This window comes from Chaetomium globosum, genomic scaffold (assembly GCF_000143365.1).
Source record: "Chaetomium globosum CBS 148.51 scaffold_5 genomic scaffold, whole genome shotgun sequence".
Classification (NCBI taxonomy): Eukaryota; Fungi; Ascomycota; class Sordariomycetes; order Sordariales; family Chaetomiaceae; genus Chaetomium; species Chaetomium globosum.
In genome coordinates, this window is record NT_165980.1 from 946,240 (window position 1) to 960,335 (window position 14,096).

The window sequence follows — 14,096 nt, forward strand, 5'->3', positions numbered from 1 at the left end:
AGACGGCACGGATTCACTCGTCGAGGTGTGGACTCGATCAAATAAAGCAGACCAGGTTTTCAATGTACGAAGAGCATAATTCCACCTAGCAAACAAACGCCCACAGTATAGCCCCTGAATCCTCCACCACTGATTAATTATTCTTCACACAATGGAAGAGTCCCTAAGTTCCTCCGTTTGCAACCCACTCTCCTCCAAGCGACCATCTGGCCCCCATACCCAAACAACAACAGCAATTCCCTAACCACCCATAGCCCCCTTCCCCCTCTCTAACAACCCACAGTCATCTCCAACCCGCCGTCCACCCCCAACCCCTGATCAAACCCATTCACAAACCCCACCTCCCCAACCCCCACCAACTCAAACCGATACGTCATCCTTGGGCGGCACGCGAACGAATTCACCAACACCATCCTCTCCCCCCCGCCCACACCCACATCCACACCACTCCCCACCTCCCCCACGAACCTCGCCGTGCCCACTAACGCCCCCGCCGCCGGCCCGTCCACCGCGTACACGTCCACCGCCAGCGGCGGCCCGCCCGCCTGCACGCTGCTGTCGGTGATGGTCCAGTGCGGGGGGAAGACGGCGCGGAGCGTGCAGGGACCCGGGAGGGTGGTGCTGTTGGGGGTGGTGGTTGGGAGGTCGAAGGTTAGGGTTTGCGTGCTCAGGAGGCCGAGGTCGGGCCGGTTGAGAAGGTTGAGGCGCGGCGTGGAGAGCGGGTGGATGTGGGCGCAGGTTGCGGCTGCGGCGGCGGCGGCGGGTTCTTTCTTTTTGTGGTTGTGGGTGGTGGGGGTGGTTGTTGGGAGGGCGAGGGTGAGGGTGGTGAGGAGGAGGGTTGTGAGGGTGGTTGTGAGATGCATTTTTTTTGTGGTGGTTGCGGTTGTTGGGTGGTAGTTGGTAGTGTTGGTTGAAGTCGAGAATTTGGATGATTATTTCTGGAATTGGGTGCGGTGATGCGATGATGGAAAGATGAGAGCAAGAGCTCGGGTGAGGGGAGGCGGCTTGTTTTATAGACGGAAGGAGCCTGTCTCTTCTGCACCTGCTACCTCAGCATCACAATGTCATCCCAACATGATACGTCTTCGCCATGATTAACACGGCCGACCATTGTTCGGTGAATACGGCCAACAACCACGCATGGCCTCGTCTGTCCTCGACGGGCGTGTTGGTTATTGAAAAGAAAAGTGTCAACCTCGCGAGCGTCTAACACGCAATAGAGCGGCCGCTGGCCATGGCTGTTCCCAACTCCGCCTTCGCACAGGTAGGGTGATCGTAGAGTAGCCCGCGGCCTGGACGCTTCCGATATGTCGTCCTCGTATGCTTCTGCTGCAATGTAATATTGTGACATCTGATTCCGCAATTTCCGTCCCGGGCAATATGCAGCCCGTTGTCAAGCCATGAGCTGGTTGACTCGAGAGTGAGGGAATACCCAGGGCTACCTCTGCCCCAAACTACCTATGCTTGATATGTAGCAGCTTACTACTTACTACCTTATCGTCGATAATCTTGTCGTCTTTTTAAGTGGTTCCCCAGAATATCTCGACCGTGGAAGCAACAAGCATCGAAAGGCGTCTAGACTGACTGGCCTGCATCCCCGAGGGCCGGAGTGCAACCCAAGCGCCACATGGGATGAATACTATATAACTCGATGTCACAGGCACCCTCGTGTTGGGTAATTGCCACTTACCCAGCAGGTGCCGCCGTACGGTACAAACACGGCACTAAATGTCCTCGAAGCGCCTCGAAGCGCCGACGATGGCAAACATTCAAGCATCAGCCACAACAAGCGACAAACTGGGCATTCTGAGTCTCAGTAGATAATTTATTGCCATGTTGCAGGCCATAGCAACGAGGCATTGTTGCTCAAGGTCCAGACATCCTCAGCCTAGCATGGGTAAGGTAACTGTCGTTTCATCTAATGTTTATCAAGTTCAGAAATGTAATAAGTATGAATGCAGAAAGGAGAAATCGAGTTTATCGAAGTGGGGTGACTCAGGCACCGACAACTCGGATTCTGTGGGCGGCAGCGCTCCTGGGTTTCTGTAGGCGTGATTGAAGTCATCATCTCATCCAATCCAATGGCTGGATGGCCGAGTGGTCTAAGGCGGTAGACTCAAGAAAATATCTTCCCCATTCAATGGGGCGTATTCTACTCTCGCAAGAGGCGCGCGTTCGAATCGCGCTCCAGTCAGTTACTTTTTCGGGTTGTTTCCGTTGGTATGGGGGGACCCCCTTTTTGGTTAATCGTTGTAGTAAATAAGTTAGACTATGACGACCATTCATCTAAACGCCGTTTTTTATTTTATTTTTCATTAGGTACCATCCGTCGAGGAATGTCCCGGAGGAAAGAACCCAAGGTTGGCAGCGTGTGACAATGCCGGCGGCAGGCATTGTATCATCGTAAACACACGCAACCAATGGCGGCCTGAGAGATCCACTGGTGTAATGCAGGGCGCCCGCCATGGATCGTTCCAAGTTGGCAGCCCAGAGCGTCATCAGGGCGGGAAGGAACGACTTGCTCAGTGTTTCAACCGCAGGATAAGCGAGTGCCCTGAGTTTCGTAACTCTTTCTCCTCACTTCCTTCCATACCGTGCCCCTTCAATTGAGTTTACAACCTCATCGTCATATCAACCCGCAGCCACCTACATACGACGCAACTACCACACAACTACAACGCAACCACAACTACAGCCACATATCTCCCCCCAACTTCCAAAACAAAACAACCCATCCCACAAGCAAAGCCCAACATGTCCACCTCCACCACCACCACCGACACCCCCACCCCCCTCAGCACACAATACGACACGCCCCTCGGCCTCGCCCACACCACCATGCAAGCCCTCAAGGACCGCATCAAGCTGCACTACGACCTGGCCAGCGACTACTACCTCAGCCTGTGGGGCGAGCACATCCACCACGGCTACTGGCCGACGGCCGCCTCCAAGGCCGCCGACTCCAAGGAGACCGCCCAGCTGAATCTGATACGGCTGCTGCTGGCGGTTGCCGAGATGCCCGGTGCCGGGGAGTTTGGTGGGGGTGATGATGGGAGGGCGACGACGACGACGGCGGCGGGTACGGCGTTGGAGGGGACGACGGGGTCTGTTGTTGCTGCTGCTGCTGCTGCTGCTGCTGCTGTTGCTGCGAAGAAGGAGCAGGAGGTGGGCGGGGCGCGGCTGCGGATTCTAGATGTTGGTTGTGGTGTTGGGGGTACGGCGCGGTATCTGGCGCGCGAGCTGGGCGCGGCTGTGACGGGGCTGACTATCTCGGGCAAGCAGGTGGACATGGCGACGAGGTTGAGCAAGGCTGAGGGTGCCGGTGGTGATGCTAGTGGGGATGGGACCGGTGACGAGGGCTTCATTCCCGTCGGCGACAAGGGCGGGCGGGTGAGGTTTGTCGAGCTGGATGCGGAAAAGATGGGCGAGTACTTCGCCCCCGGAGGCGACGGTGGGGAGGGGGGATTTCGACGTCGTCTGGATCAGCGAGGCCCTCTCGCATTTCCCCAACAAGGCGCTCTTCTTCCAGAACTCGCACAAGCTGCTTCGGTCGGGCGGGAAGCTGGTGCTGGCGGACTGGTTCAAGGCCGAAGACCTTACCGAGAGCGTGTTCGACGCGGATATCAAGCCGATCGAAGGTCTGTTCCCCTGCCCTCTCCCCAGTTTTGTTCGTGGTCTGGTGGTTGCTGATGCCATCTAGACGGCATGCTCACCCCGCCGCTCTGCACGCAACAAGGGTATGTGGACTTCGCTACGGGTGCTGGGTTGAAGGTCTTGGGCGGCCCCAAGGACATCAGCAAGGATGTTAGCAAGACGTGGTATGTGTTCTGGCGAGTTCATGCGAGGACCCTGGTGCTAACAGTTGTAGGGACATCTCGTGGTCGCTCGTACAAAACCCTTCGCTGTGGGCATTCGCCTTCAGCCAAGGGCGAGATGGCATTGCCTTCTTACAAGCCTTCCGGGCCATGAGGAGGGGTTATGCGAACGGGACATTCAGGTATGCTGTCATGTCATTCTCGAAGCCGTAACGAATCACGGGACGCAAGACGCGCCGCCGTCTTGGGGAAATCAGCCGCAGTGTGTTTAGCTAGATAGAAATCTAGCTCCTTGGTTTTTGAGACAGGTTCGTGGCTGGCACATAGCCTACCCCGTCCCGCAATAGGGACTGTCCCTGGAATAGCCACTTAGCCCACCAAACCACCAAACCACAAACGCCGGACCCAGCCAACCGGCTTAATCATGTATCCTCCGCTATATAAATAAATGCACGGGTATAGTGGTCATACGCAACTCAAAACAAAAAGAAAACGCAGCCAACGCAGGAGCCAGATTCGGTCAGCGTCCTCCCTTTTCTGCTCTCAAAGAATCAACCGCCGCTTGACAGGCGCCGGGGCAGGCTGGTCGTTCACAGTCTCTCGTTTCCCGAAGAGAGCGGCCTTGCCGAGTGCTTGAATCTTGTTTAGAAGGTGACTGTTGATGATTAGTATCAGAGTTGTCGAGGCTGCGAGTTTTGTGGGGTGCATTGTAGGTGGACTCGACCGACCACAGCTCAGATCATGGGGGAGATCAGATTGCGCGCCAACTTGTAGCCGGCACATATGCCATCTTGGCATCATGTACGCCTGGGGTTCATGTGGATGATAAGAAGAATAGGGGGGAAGTAGGCGTACTTGATGGGCATATGGCCACGACTCTCTGTGACCGCCAGGTTGATCTTCTCAGCCTGCACCTCGTGGTCCCGGAAATGTGCCTGAATTAATTCCTGCGCATCCTGCTCGTCGGCCGACCTGACGACGTAAGTGCAACCTTCTTCGTTGCACGTCCAAGTGCCGTCGGGTCCGCTGGGTGTCGTTGTAGGGAGGTGCTCGGCATGCACGACGACACGGACTGCACCCTCGGGCAGAGGCAAACGCGATCCGACGATTGCCTCTTCGCTGGAGGCAACGTCCTCGTCGCTTGTATTATCGGCATCGTCTGGCTCGTCGTCATCACTGATATGATGACTGATCTTAACCGACTTTCTACCCCGGCGACTTCCACTAGCTTGGTCGTCAAGCTCGGAATGCGGCCTCTTCTTAGCACTTGTGGCTAGGCGTAGTGTTGCCCCTTTACCAGACCTACGGTTGCGCTGCGGCAGTGCACGGAGGTCAGCGAACTCGTCCTCCGACTCGCTCTCCTCTTGTGCAGCACTTTTAGTCCCGATTTTGAGACCAATGTCCGGGTCCAGGGGTAGCTGGGTAGCTGGTTTTGTTGACGAGCCTGCTTTAGGACCCATCTTCGCCCGCCGGAAGGTCTGCGCAGGAATTTTGTCCGGCTCGGTCTGTTCCGACGACGGCTCCCACGGCTGTTTGGAAGCCTCTTCCAGCCAGTGATACCATGGGCTACCCTTCCACTCGTCACTTAGGCGTTCGAGGAGTTCCTTGGCGTAGTATGCAAGAATGTCCTTGGCACCACTATAGTGCCGGATTTTACACTTGAAGAACACAGCCGAGTTAACCCTGGAAGGTGCCGCCTTGCTGATATTCGCCTCGGTCGCAACTTCACTGAGGGCTCCCAGTAGCCTGTCAACAGGGGTTTCGGAGTCGGCGTCGGGTATGGGTATGTCTCCCGACGTGTCAATTTTCGGTGTAACCGTCGACATATCAGCCCTATGTGTCTCTTTCGGCGTATCGGCTTTGGGGGTCTCCCTTGGAATATTGGCCCTGGGCGTCTCTCTCGGCGCATCACTCTTGGCGGATGTTCCGATACGCCCCGGGGATGGCTCGGAACGCGCAGGCTGGGTGGACTGCCGATATCTCTCTGGCAACGGTATAGGAGTTTCGCTCAACTTGACCCTGGGTTTGTCGGGTTTTGCCTGTGGCATTGGACGACTCGGTGGGTCGTCTCGGGCTTCGCTGTTTCGGCTACTCGCCCTCGCTGACTTGCCCCTCCGGCTATGAGTCGCCTTATCGTCGATGGATTCTTGGGGCTCTGGAAGGGCCGAGGGAGCAACAACGCCGTTCGCAATATCGGTGAGTTTCTTCTGTATATCCTGTACAATGTTAGCTGGATTGCATTGCACGAGCAGGTTGTTGCGCATACGGGGTGTGAGCTACGCAGCCACTTAGCGAATGGTGTTACGTTCCAGTCCAGATCAAACTCTTTATCGAAATGGGCAATGAGAAACTCGGCCCATTTATTGTATAGGGCTACGACCTCATGGTGCAGTATACCGTCCCCCGCCCTGACGGCGTATCTGAGAAAGATGTCGTCCAAGCTCGGCGGTCGCGGCCTCCTTGTCTTCTTCTTGCTGGCACACGCCGCAACATACGATTCGTACACCTCGAAAGCGCTGTAATATAAGGTTATGGCCTCGCGAACCTGGTCGTACATGCGTTGGTATGCGGGAGATGGCCGAATCTCGAACCAACCAGCGGGGCCCGAGACCCAAAGGACGAGCGGGCCGTCTCCGATTGAGTATCGTTCGGAGTGCGAGATCTCGATATGCGCAGTTCGCACGCTCGAGCGGACGACTAGGTCAGGTTAGGATACGGTATCAATAAAAGATAGACCAACAGGCTCACGGTTGGGCACAAGCTTATCCTCGTCCACTTCGAGGTGGCCGCGAACAATCAGAGGTCCTTGGACATGAACTAGGAGCGGGTTGCCCAGCGTCCTGCCATCCTTTTGGTAAATGGTCGCGTCTGTCAAGACATAACAGGGCCAGTCGTTATCTGGTAAATCCCGCGGTGTCGGTTTTAGGATTGAGGATTCCTTCGCCCACCGGATCTGGGTTGGGTCGGCGTCTGCGGTAGCCGAGGCCGACGAGGCCCTTCGCCGTCTAGGTCGGCCTGCCATGGGAGCGATTGGCAGCGGGTTGATGTAATTTAATCACGAGTTTGCAAGTGCTCAAACTGCAACCCTCTCGGCTGGATATGATGTAGGTGTTGTCAAAAAAAGATATGGTTTGGTTAAGGAACACAGGTAATCCGTACAATGGATTCCAATGTTACAGGGAAACGATTCACATCTGCCGGCTCTTTAACTACACGGCGGCAGGCACGCCACTAACGCGACCAACGCGAACTCAAGAAAGTGGGGTTGCCTTAAGAACAAGGGATTGGTATAAATACTAAATTTTGTCGAAAGTAAAACTACACCTTTTTTCCAGGTAGCTCAGGGTCGTTTTCTATCTAGTTAATTGTATCTTGCCTTTTTTCTTTTCTCTCCTCATCTTTCGAGTTCGAACCGTTCCTCGCCTTCAACACAGTGCGTATCAGCCGCGACCCCGGAAAGTGGGTCATGCCCCCGCAATCGATAACACCGCTCGGAGCAAGAAATCGAAGACAAGAAGCAAAGGAAGCCGGCACAAGAAAACAATACAAAAAATCGAGTTGAAATAGAAAAGAACAATGGACTTTTGGCTTCCTAATGGTATTGTTTTTCTTATGTCCTCTCGAAGGTTTTATCACTATCTGTACTATATCTGGAGTGCAGCTTTTTTGGCTGATGCGGTGGGGTGCGCAGCCAGGCACCACAAGGCCCACCCATGTTCTCGAACCTCTCTTGCCTGGCTTGCCTGGGCACCTAAAATAAATTTCGCGGTCGCATGCTCAAGAATACGGCGGACACATCTGATTGCGCCAGTATCCCTTTCACGATTTCCCCCTTAACCAATGCAAACCGAACTGGTTCAAACCGCCTAATTCGCGGACTTTGATTCCTATTTCCTCAGCCCCCCCCCCCCATGAGGTTTTCTCGAGCTGTCAAAATGGCCACCGACAAGATTGTTGAGGGCGTTTTCGGTGTGTACTCTCTCGGAGCATTGCGCAGGTGCCTTTCGTTGCTGACTTGAGGTAGCCATTAACAAGCCCGTTGGTATGAGCTCTGCTCAGATTATCCGCGACTGCCAGCATCAATTCAACCCATCCGCCCTCTTCGCGCCTCTCCTTAAACAAGAGCAAGCATTGCGCGACAAGGAGTCCCGCTACCAGAAACACCGGCGCGGCAAGGCAAAGCGAGCTCTTCAAGTCAAGATGGGTCACGGGGGCACCCTCGACCCGCTCGCCACGGGCGTGCTAATCCTCGGCGTCGGTAAGGGCACCAAGTCCCTCCAAAATTTTCTCGAGTGCACAAAAACCTACGAGACGGTCGTCCTCTTTGGCGCTAGCACCGACACCTACGATCGTACGGGCCGCGTCCTAAAAAAGGGCAACTACGACGACGTCACGCGCGAGGCTACCGAGAAAGCCCTCGAAAGCTTCCGCGGCAAGATCAAACAGATGCCCCCGCTCTATTCAGCGCTTAAGATGCAAGGGAAACCACTCTACGAGTACGCCCGCGAGGGCAAACCCATTCCGCGCGAGATCGAGACACGAGAGGTCGAAGTCGCCGAGCTGGATTTGGTCGAATGGTACGAGCCAGGCTCTCACAACCATCGGTGGCCGACAGAAGAGGCCGAGCAGGCCGAGAAGAACCTGGTGGATTCGGTGTGGCGAGTTGCGAAGCGCCAGGCTGCCGCGACAGAAGAGGGGGTGTCCAGGACGCTCACTCCCGAGCAGCAAGATGAGGAGGACAAGGCGCTGGCTGAGTACAACAGCAAGAAGCGCGAGGCGGAGGCGCGCGTCGACAGCCTAGTCAGCGACGAGCGACCGGCGCCGCCGGCTAAGCGCAAGAAGACCAACAAGGGCGACGCCGAGCCCATGATGTCGGGCGCCCTGGGGCAGCTGCCGCCCAAGGGCAAGGGGTCGAATCTAGTACCCCCGCCGCCGTCGGCGGATACACCGCCACCGTGGGAAGGCAAGGGCCCGGCGGCGGCCCAGGATCAGGATGACGGTCACGTCGGGCTTCTACGTGCGGAGTTTGTGCCATGACCTAGGAGAGATGCTTGGGTGCGGCGCCATGATGGCCGAGCTGAGCCGCACGCGGCAGGGGCAGTTTGCTATCGGCGGCGAAAACTGCCTGCAGTACGACGAGTTATTCCAGGGGGAGGATGTTTGGGGCCCCAAGGTAGATCGTATGCTGGATTTGTGGAATAACCCGAACACAGAACAAGCCAAGCCCAAGGTGGGTGACGCGGTGAGCTCGCCAGCAGAGGCGAATGAAACGAGCAAACCGGCGGCCAAGGGCAATGATTCCCAAGAAGACAAGCTCGCCAGCGAGAGCAAGCCGGCGGAGGACGCCAAAACAACGGAGACGGCCCCTAAATCGGAGCCGGCCAGTGATTCAGTAACGACGAAAGAGGAGCAAACCGCTGCGGCGAGTGCGTAGTGGCACCATCTCTTGTGCTCTTTTTCGTAAGCCGAGAAGCGCCTAGCCCTATCTATGGGCTGGTGGGTAAGGGTCCAAAGTCCCATGCCGACTGGGGCGATGATGAGCATGCTCGACATGACTGAACACATTCAAGAGGAGTGGACAGCGTTGGTGCGCCTTGAGGTCACCATTCAAACGGCGTTGCCATATCAAAACGAATAAACAAATTGCCCAACCAGTGTCCGAATCATGCAGGCCTCGTGAACTCCCAATGCTCCCCGTTCCTTATGCCCTATCCCATGCCCATTGCTCAAAATATACAATATACCCCAGCCCGCATAGCCTCACTCATCAGTCATATCCGACATATATACCCCCGCCTCCCCATCACCTCCCCCCATCGTTACTCCCCATCCCACCGCCATTCCCACCACCATCACCCACCACCCCCTCCAAACCCTCCAACTCCCCCAACACCCCCCTCACCCTCTCAATCCGCCCCACCGCCCTCTCCAACCTCTCCAGCCTCCTCCTCTTATCCCCCTCCCGCCGCTCCAGCTCCCCGACCCGCTGCTCCAGCCGCGCCCGCGCCCGCCGCTCCGCCGCCACCATCTCGTTGGCCTGCTCGAACAGGCTAGCGCTGAGCTCCTCCACCTCGCGGCTCGTCTCGCTGAGCCGGCCTTCCGCTTCCGCGCGGAGGGCCTGCTCGCGCGAGAGGGCGGAGAGCAGGTCGGAGGGGGTGAGTTGGGCGGAGGGCGGGAGGGAGGGGGGTGTGTTGGGGTGGTGGTGGTGGTGGTGGTGTGGGGGGTAGGAGGCGGAGGAGGGGAGGGACGGGATGGGGCTTGGTGCGGAGGGTTTTTGTTGGGGGATGTTGGTGAGTGGTCGGAGGGTGGGGGGGAGTGTTGGTGCTGGTGTTGGTGCTGGTGTTGCTGCGACTGGTGCGGGGGGAGATTTGCGGGTGAGCAGGGCGGAGATGCGAGTTGCGGCGCTGGTGGTCAGGAAGGAGGCTCGAGATGGGGAGGGGGATGGCAGGCCGGCTGCTGAACTGGGCGGTGTCGGGAGGGAGGTTTGTTTTTGTGTCTGTTGGTGTTGGGCCGCTGTTGCTGCTGACGCGGAGGTGGGTGTCTGTGGGCGGGCGTCGAGTTGGGCTCGGAGTTTGGCGAGTTCGTCTTCGTAGTCAGCCCAGCGGTCGACGGCGGCCGAGGCCTTTTGGTTGAGCAGGCGAACTTGGGCTTGCAAGTCGGATATATGCTTCTGGGCATCGAGAAGGGCGGTTTGGGTCTCTTCGAAGGGCGGCAAATCGGCACCGAAGCCGCAGTTAGGGCAGCAGGGGGTCTGCGTTGGTGCAGCCCGCAAGGTACCGGGGCTAGCGACGGTCATGGTTGTGATTGCAGTCATCGCTCAGGAAAATAATGATGGTATTATTCTTTATGATTCTAGCCGCGATCCGGCGTCGTCGTCGAGTGCCAACAAAATTTCACTATTAGGCGCCAGCGGCGTCTTTGTTTGTTGGTTGTGTTGTCTCAGTCAAAAGGCTGGAAGGGGCTGGAAGTGTTACTGGTGGCTCGAAGGAGGGGTGGCTGGTTCTTGGCCAGAATGCTTGGCTTCCAGGGATCCATCGATTTGTTCTGACGTCTCGCATTGTTTCTGCATGGCCAAGCCCCACGATCGACGTCGAATACCGAGGACACGCACCACATCGAAACCCGGGACAGGGAAAAATACCCTGGATTACTGGTTCACACGTGGTACTATCACGAAAGAAAAGGGAGCCGTAAGTGCCGTCATCCCGTTGATTGGCCTGGAAGATCTGGTCCCGGGCCATGAACCCAGATATTGGGCCACACTATGGTAAGCGTGTGCTCGTCATGCACCGGGCCGGGCACTGCCGTTACACGGAGTACCATTTTGCCCAACCTATTTGATCACCTGTCTGTTCAGAGCAAGCAAGCCTAAAGCCAGTCGCATGTCCGCTTCCGCCAGTAATCATGACTGCGGTGATTCCGCCGGTCCATAAATACGCGGTATTTCTCCCGTAGATAAAACCGGAGATGTCAAAAAGCCCCATCAAGAATCTTGATGTTTGACAAAATGCAGCCGTGTTTGGCTGTGGGCGTGGAGCGGGCCGTCAGTAGTTGGAGTGATGCTAGAGCCGTGGACACCCAGCTGTCGTTCATTTGTCGCAACAGCTTGTCCGAGTATCATCGCGTTCGGCATGGGTGAAGCATAACTGCTCAATTCCAACGCAGCGTAGTCCAACTCACTGCGGCTGTGGCTGCGCGACCTTCCTCAACTCCATGGCCCCTGTCTCCGGATCCCGGAACTCCTTCCAACTGACCGGCTGCATCGTATTCCCTGCCTCGCTGACAGCCAACACCACCCCCAATTCATTCCTCGTCGTCGACAGGTAGTAATTCGCTTGATCACCTAGCGAGATCTATCCCCACCACCATAGTCAGCACCTCTCAACCTATCCCCCAGCCCAAGAAAAAAAAGAGAGAGAAAGAAGAAAAAGACTCACCACCTCCGCCCTCACCACATCCCCCGGCCGAAAGCTCTCATAAATGCGCACGCGGTCCTTCTCCGTCGCCCGCACGTCCTGCACACGGATCAGGCCCTGCCACTCGGCCTCGAGCACCGAGTCGCCGCACACCAGGATCGCCACCACCGCCTGCCGCGGCGTGATGCGCACCACCCGGCACAGCACCACGTTGCCCACCTCGGGCAGCACCTCGCGCTTCTTGCGCTCTCCTCCTCCCGCCCCCGCCCCCGCCCCAGCCGCCGAGGAACCCCCCCCCAGGGACGCGGGACGAGCGCACGTCCGCGACCGCCACCGAGATGGTCGGCCGCTCGGCGGGGGGCGTCGGCGCGGGTGCCGGCGCCGGGGTGATCTTGGTCAGGCGCTTGGCGGGGCCGGGGGCGCGCTGGCGTGGTGGTTGCTGGGCGGGTTGGGTGATGTGCACGTGCCCCAGCAGCGAGGCGTACAGGTTGGCGTTGTGCAGGTGCGTGCCGGGCCCGGGCTGGTAGCGCGAGGCGGGGCCGAGGAGCTGGCCTGGTATGGCGAGGGTTGGGGGGGCTGGTGTTGTGGTCGTCATTTTTTGGTTTGTTTTCTTTGAGATGAGATTTGAGGTGAGGTTTGGAGGGTGGAGTTGAGTGGCCCAGTGGTTGGTTCGTGCAGGTAGGTAGGTGGATATGGATGTGGTTGGTTCTGGCTTAAAGATTGGGCGGGATGTTCCGCGGTTTGTTTGTTTGTGACCTAAATGTCAAGGTTGATGTGGTGATGCTGCGAGACGTTTTCTGGAGGCCGCGGGATGCGGATGTGGATGGGATTTGCGGATCCTTGGCAGTAATGGATGCCGGCAACTTGGGATCCGGGTCGTTCGAGCAAGCAGCAGGAAAAAAAAATAGCACGGGATTCTGCCATGCAGAGCCATCTCTTTGGGGAAGGACTTGGCCTGTTATTCGCTGGCTTTCAGTGGTGTCACTCCGCTGATTTGCGGGCTTCCCCTGCCCAGCCGTGCCAGCACCTCACCGCTTTCCTTGGCTGCTGCTGCAAGGGTACAGGGGCAGCGCGCCTGGGCGACGACGCGCATTTCACAATTCTTCATAAGAAACCCCCGTTTGTTTTCTGTTTCTTGGATTTCCCCCATCTTCTTCCCATCCCCCACCGTCCATCCCACCCCATTGCCCACCACAATGGCACCCAAATCCGGCTCTAAGAAGTCGTCCTGCTGCTCCGGCGGCATCGGCGGCTGGTTCAAGTTCCTAGCCATCCTCCTCGGTGTGCTGGCGCCCGTCTACTACCTCCTGGACCAGAACCTGGAGCGCTTCTACATCTTCAAGCTCGACCAGCTGCAGGATGTGTCCTCGCGCGCCATCGAGAAGCACGGCGATGACACCCAGGCCATCGTCAAGTACATCGTTGACGAGCTTGCCGGCCAGGTCAGCTTGACGAGCTTCGTCAACCAGGACGAGGAGTGGGTGTTCAACAACGCCGGCGGTGCCATGGGCGCCATGTACATCATCCATGCCAGTACGTTTCCCTCCCAACCCAACCCAACCCAACCCAACCCAACCCAAAACTAACCCCCGCCCTCCCAGGCATCACCGAATACCTCATCATCTTCGGCACAGCCGTCGGCACCGAAGGGCACACGGGGCGGCACACGGCGGACGACTACTTCCACATCCTGACGGGCACGCAGACGGCCTACGTTCCCGGCTCGTACGCGCCCGAGGTGTACCCGCCGGGTTCGATCCACCACCTGCGGCGCGGCACGGTCAAGCAGTACAAGATGGCCGACAGCTGCTTCGCGCTCGAGTACGCGCGCGGCTGGATCCCGCCCATGCTCTTCTTCGGCTTCGCCGACGGCCTGTCCAGCACCCTGGACGTGCCCACGCTGTGGCGCACGTCGTGGCTGACGGGCAAGCAGATGATTGGGAACTTGGCCAGGGGCAAGTTTTAAGCTGGGCCCGCTGCGGGTTGTTAGTTGAGGTGTTGGAGAAGGGAGGGAAGGCTTCCATGATGTGTGGTGGGAGACGAATGAGTTGCGTGTACGACAATGAGGTGAGCCAAGGCCGGGCTGGCTGGCGCAATGACTGGGGATTAGACGCGATAGAAAGGATATAGGAGGTCTGGGGCATGTGTATGAACTTGTACATGGCTTAGTATCTAATTCATAATGAACCAGTGGGGTTGTCGGTAGCTTGCAGGTTCACGGGAGACCCTCTCTCTCACCTTGGAACGGATGTCCGGGAAGCTGAACGAGAACGATCTTGTTCTAGTCAGTCACAGCAACAACAACAACAACAACAACAACAACAACAACATGGATGCAAAAACGATTTTTGGCTATGCAATTGCC

At 57.4% G+C, this 14,096-nt stretch overlaps 7 protein-coding genes and 1 non-coding gene across 8 annotated transcripts in view; 4 read left to right on the plus strand and 4 right to left on the minus strand.

Moving 5' to 3' along the window:
• The window catches only part of CHGG_07135 (uncharacterized protein), a gene marked incomplete at both ends in the record, with an annotated part of 1,064 nt that extends 201 nt beyond the window's left edge, over positions 1 to 863 (minus strand). The window contains one exon of the mRNA XM_001224790.1: positions 469 to 863. Coding sequence (XP_001224791.1) covers positions 469 to 863 — 395 coding nt within the window. The remainder of the gene's footprint in view (positions 1 to 468) is intronic.
• A 1,220-nt stretch (positions 864 to 2,083) lies between these two features.
• On the plus strand, positions 2,084 to 2,194 carry CHGG_11273. Its single transcript has one exon. It is a non-coding gene; the product is annotated as a tRNA-Leu (tRNA).
• A 560-nt stretch (positions 2,195 to 2,754) lies between these two features.
• Positions 2,755 to 3,969, plus strand: CHGG_07136 (uncharacterized protein; the record flags this gene model as incomplete). Its single annotated transcript, XM_001224791.1, has 3 exons — positions 2,755 to 3,299; positions 3,421 to 3,638; positions 3,701 to 3,969. The coding sequence occupies 3 exons, from the start codon at positions 2,755 to 2,757 to the stop codon at positions 3,967 to 3,969; spliced, it is 1,032 nt and encodes a 343-aa protein (XP_001224792.1).
• A 643-nt stretch (positions 3,970 to 4,612) lies between these two features.
• CHGG_07137 (uncharacterized protein) lies at positions 4,613 to 6,837 on the minus strand (the record flags this gene model as incomplete). The annotated part of the gene is made up of 3 exons (XM_001224792.1): positions 4,613 to 6,031; positions 6,082 to 6,512; positions 6,564 to 6,837. The coding sequence occupies 3 exons, from the start codon at positions 6,835 to 6,837 to the stop codon at positions 4,613 to 4,615; spliced, it is 2,124 nt and encodes a 707-aa protein (XP_001224793.1).
• Positions 6,838 to 7,750: 913 nt separating this feature from the next.
• Positions 7,751 to 9,249, plus strand: CHGG_07138 (uncharacterized protein; the record flags this gene model as incomplete). The annotated part of the gene is made up of 4 exons (XM_001224793.1): positions 7,751 to 7,784; positions 7,840 to 8,086; positions 8,313 to 8,392; positions 8,858 to 9,249. The coding sequence occupies 4 exons, from the start codon at positions 7,751 to 7,753 to the stop codon at positions 9,247 to 9,249; spliced, it is 753 nt and encodes a 250-aa protein (XP_001224794.1).
• A 369-nt stretch (positions 9,250 to 9,618) lies between these two features.
• On the minus strand, positions 9,619 to 10,611 carry CHGG_07139 (uncharacterized protein; the record flags this gene model as incomplete). Its single annotated transcript, XM_001224794.1, has 1 exon — positions 9,619 to 10,611. The coding sequence occupies one exon, from the start codon at positions 10,609 to 10,611 to the stop codon at positions 9,619 to 9,621; it is 993 nt and encodes a 330-aa protein (XP_001224795.1).
• An 880-nt stretch (positions 10,612 to 11,491) lies between these two features.
• Positions 11,492 to 12,326, minus strand: CHGG_07140 (uncharacterized protein; the record flags this gene model as incomplete). Its single annotated transcript, XM_001224795.1, has 3 exons — positions 11,492 to 11,668; positions 11,753 to 11,902; positions 12,051 to 12,326. The coding sequence occupies 3 exons, from the start codon at positions 12,324 to 12,326 to the stop codon at positions 11,492 to 11,494; spliced, it is 603 nt and encodes a 200-aa protein (XP_001224796.1).
• Positions 12,327 to 12,927: 601 nt separating this feature from the next.
• On the plus strand, positions 12,928 to 13,697 carry CHGG_07141 (uncharacterized protein; the record flags this gene model as incomplete). Its single annotated transcript, XM_001224796.1, has 2 exons — positions 12,928 to 13,264; positions 13,333 to 13,697. The coding sequence occupies 2 exons, from the start codon at positions 12,928 to 12,930 to the stop codon at positions 13,695 to 13,697; spliced, it is 702 nt and encodes a 233-aa protein (XP_001224797.1).
• Between the last annotated feature and the right edge of the window lie 399 nt (positions 13,698 to 14,096).